The sequence below is a fragment of the Priapulus caudatus genome, unplaced genomic scaffold (genome assembly GCF_000485595.1).
Source record: "Priapulus caudatus unplaced genomic scaffold, Priapulus_caudatus-5.0.1 Scaffold1488, whole genome shotgun sequence".
Classification (NCBI taxonomy): domain Eukaryota; kingdom Metazoa; phylum Priapulida; class Priapulimorpha; order Priapulimorphida; family Priapulidae; genus Priapulus; species Priapulus caudatus.
The window spans coordinates 35,617-40,136 of NW_014578549.1; the positions used below are offsets into that span (position 1 = coordinate 35,617).

At 45.9% G+C, this 4,520-nt stretch overlaps 1 protein-coding gene across 1 annotated transcript in view; it reads left to right on the forward strand.

Annotated features, from left to right (window-relative positions):
- LOC106816790 (calcium-dependent secretion activator 1-like) overlaps positions 1–4,520 on the forward strand; it is a 52,668-nt gene that overhangs the window by 19,247 nt on the left and 28,901 nt on the right. Inside the window, exons 7-8 of the mRNA XM_014821412.1 lie at positions 2,035–2,235; positions 2,426–2,562. Coding sequence (XP_014676898.1) covers positions 2,035–2,235; positions 2,426–2,562 — 338 coding nt within the window. The remainder of the gene's footprint in view (positions 1–2,034; positions 2,236–2,425; positions 2,563–4,520) is intronic.

Consider the following 4,520-nt stretch of genomic DNA (forward strand, 5'->3'; position numbering starts at 1 on the left):
TCCCCTTCCTCTCCCTCCCCCCTGTTTGAATTTCATACTGGGAGAACCCTGATATCTAATATAATATCCAGAGGTCCCGCTTCAGATGCCATTATTTACCTAAAAAACAAATATACATATAGTAAAAAATCACAAGTTTCCAGATTCTATGAACCGTTCACTACACAATGACCTTATATACCTCATATTGGATGATTATTCACTTTATGCTTTGTGTTATTCATGATATAAGTACTTCAATGAATCCAGTGACCAAAAAAACCTATAAAACGATATACTGGGCAACTGTATCCGTTACAAAATCCAAAATAGTTGGTGATAGAGCAATTATTGTGTTAAATGGCCGCCATCTTGGATTTAGTGAGTATACATGCTGGAAAAAATTGGAAACAGGTGGTTTTGAGTTCTATGTGATCTAAAGAAGTCAATAAGTACCAGTTTCAAGATTCTATATGAAACGTTCACTCCTCTGTTAATTGCAACATAACCGCATACACTATACTACCCTACTATTAAAGCACGTAATGCAATTAGATTATGATAAATGTGTGTGTTTGCGTGTGCGTGCGTGCGTGCGTGTGCGCACGTGTGTGTGTGTGTGTGAACATGCGTCTTTACACACTGCCTCTTCCTTCCTGCCTCTTTTATGCTCCCTCAGATTCTTCCCCTGTTTATATGGTCTTATAACCGTCTTACCATCTTCCTATCCACCCCTATTCCTCCTTCCATCATCTCATTCTCGCATTCTTCTCCCATCCTCTCACCCAACTTCAATCCTCCTCGAGCCTGCCCCCACACACAGCATCTGCCTGCCAACCCCTGCATACACGCAGCATCCAGCACGGCGCGCGGCTGCGGCATCTCCTAATTGCTCTCAGGATTACGGGAGATGTTTGACTAGCACGGAAATGAGAATATGGCTCCCTACGCTCGTCGATCAGCGTCATCGCTCATAATAGTATTTATTATTATAATCACCGTCATCCACGTCGCTATCATTGCCTCTACTCACTACTCTATATATAGCAATAGTGTCAGCCACATATATATATATGTCTATATATGCTGTATATATATATTATATATTATAATATAATATATTATATTTATTTATTTATTTATTTATATTTATATTACACACACGCCACGCACGCACGCACGCACGCACGCATGCATGCACACACACACACACACACACACACACACACACACACCAACACACACACGCATGCACGCCGCACGCACGCACGCACACACTTATACATTCATTTTTTGATTTTTTGATTTAAATACATGTAGATACACACGTAATTTAGTATTATTAGCTCATCTAACATAGTCAGATGCAGTTTGTAGAATCGCATGAGCGTCCGTCCGTCCGTCAACAATTGGGCACAAATCTAAACGGCTCGACGTACGGTTTCAAAATTCGGGGCATAGGGGGGCTATCCGAAAACAGGTTGGGATCTCGAATCTGGGGGTCAAAGGTCCAAGGTCAGGAAGTTGAAAAGAAGGGGGAACATTCCCCCCTTAACTTAAGGTATAGAGAGGAAATGCAGAATTGTCTATATGTCACGTGTAAATATATGTAATCATATTACATATATTTTTTATTTTTTTATTTATTTATTTATGATATATTAATATTTATTTATTTATTTATTTATATATACACATACATACAAATGTAATTTATTACAATTTCCTCTATGCAAAAGTCTATGTATATATAAACTGTCAGTGGCTTATGCATAAATAATATCAGTGGTAATAAATGGTCATGTCATATAATCGTCATATTCACATTAAGCTTCATATTCATGTTCGTAGCTTCGGATCTCCCTGTAGACGCGCACTAATGCCACCCTAACACGGAGCACACCAACCATGCAGCATCACTAAATCTAGCAGCACTTCTGTCTAGTCTGTCAGCATTCCCCGTATACTCTCCTGTCAACACTAATCTTAAAGCTGATCTTCAGCGCTCGTAACGACAGCAGTAGTAATCGTGATGTTGATCTCTCCCCCCGGCAGACCTGGAGGGAGGCAAGCACTTCTTCAACGCGGTGAAGGAGGGGGACAACGTCGTGTACGCGTGCGATGAGGAGAACGATCGACACCTGTGGGTGCAGGCGATGTACCGCGCGACGGGCCAGTCACACAAGCCTGTGCCACCCACCACCGTGCAGAAGGGGCAGCCCAACGCTAACTCTCAGATCGCACGCATACAGGGAGGTGAGAAGCAGGGGAGGGTGAGGGGGAGGGGGGAGGAGAGTGGGACGTACCTCGTGACGGGGCAATCGCACCAGCCTGTGCCTAGTCACTGTGTGTGTAGTGCCAGCCGTCGCTGGGTGCGCGCAGCGAGATGGCGATGTTGCCGACGCGCGACCAGCTTATGCCCTGTCTGTTTCGATCTCGCGCTCAGACGCAGACCGAGCGAGGAAGCACGGGATGGACGAGTTTATCCAGGCTGACCCGGGCCGCTTCAACCACAACTACTTGTTCACGGAGATGCAGAAACTCACGCTTGATCACCGACTGAACGACACCTTCTGCAGCCTCGTAAGATGCTCTCTTGTTCTTTTTTCCTTCTTGGATATCAGTGGCACCTGTCGTCAGAAATGCAAGTAATTACGACGTCATGCATCGAAAAAATGTCATAGCTTTCGTGTTGTGCAAAAGTTTTGACTTCATAGACTTCTCGGATGTCATCCACTTTCTCCTCTCAAATGTCTGCCACTCGTCTCCTCAGATTTCTATTGAGGTCTATTTTGGGTTATGATCTGCCTTTTCAGGTGCTGTCTGCCTTACTAGGTGTTGTGTTTGCGGGGTTGTTGTTTGTACTGCCAGGGCAGACGTGTACGTGTGTGTGTGTGTGTGCGTGCGTGCGTGCGTGCGTGCATGCGAGCGTGCGTGCGTGCGTGTGTGTGTGTGCATGTATTACAGGGATTGTTCAGCCCGGGGCAGGCGCGTACATGTATGTATGTATGTGTGTGTGTTACAGGCAGGGGCAGAAATCCCGGGGGGGATGCATCCCCCCCGCTCTTGAAGGAGGGAGGGATGGCCTGTACAAATATCCCCCCTGAGATTTAAAAAAAGAGAAAAAAAAAGAATAGCCAAAAAGTATGGTTGCAAACATACAAAAACGCGTGAAATTGTGAGAAATTGCAATTATTACCTGTGTTTTAATACATGTATTATTACTATAGTAACCTAACTGTGTACGCTCTCTGAAAAGTCATGAAAAGTGTTTTGAATCCTAACTTGTAGGGTTGAGATAGTGTCATCAGACATGAGAATATGGTCCACAGTATGCCTCAGATTGCAGGAAAAGGGCTTAAATATTTCAAAATTTTCTGGGGGGCCATGCCCCCAGACCCCCCTAGCACTGGCATGCCTACGGCACGCGGGTCTGCCTGCGGCAGCCAAGGTAAATTTCGCCCCCGGCTATCGCCGATCATCCCCCCCCCACTCCTCGGTACGGATTTACGCCCCTGGTTACAGGGATGGTTCAGCCCGGCGCGGGCTTATACATGTATGTATGTATGTATGTATGTATGTATGTATGTGTGTGTGTGTTACAGGAATGGTTCAGCCCGGGGCAGGCGTGTACATGTATGTATGTGTGTATGTATGTGTGTGTTACAACGCCTGCCCCGGGCTGAACCATCCCGGCAGGCGTGTACATGTATGTATGTGTGTGTGTGTTACAGGGATAGTTCAGCCTGGGGCAGGCGTGAACATGTGTGTATGTGTGTATGGGTGTGATACAGGGATGGTTCAGCCTGGGACAGGCATGTACATGTATGTGTACATGTATGTGTGTGAGTTACAGGGATGGTTCAGCCCGGGGCAGGCGTGTACATGTATGTATGTATGTATGTATGTGTGTGTTACAGGGATGGTTCAGCCCGGGGCAGGCGTGTACATGTATGTATGTATGTATGTATGTGTGTGTTACAGGGATGGTTCAGCCCGGGGCAGGCGTGTACATGTATGTATGTATGTGTGCGTTACAGGGATGGTTNGGGCAGGCATGTACATGTATGTGTACATGTATGTGTGTGTTACAGGGATGGTTCAGCTCGGGGCAGGCGTGTACATGTATGTATGTATGTGTGTGTGTGTGTTACAGGGATAGTTCAGCCTGGGGCAGGCGTGAACATGTGTGTATGTGTGTATGGGTGTGATACAGGGATGGTTCAGCCTGGGACAGGCATGTACATGTATGTGTACATGTATTTGTGTGAGTTACAGGGATGGTTCAGCCCGGGGCAGGCGTGTACATGTATGTATGTATGTATGTATGGGTGTGTTACAGGGATGGTTCAGCCTGGTTCAGGCGTGTACATGTATGTACATACATACATATGTAACACACCCACCCGGGCTGAACCATCCGCTACATGTACACGCCTTGTATGTATGTATGTATGTATGTATGGGATGTGTTACAGGGATGGTTCAGCCCGGGGCTGGCGTGTACATGTATGTATGTATGTATGTATGTGTGTGTTACA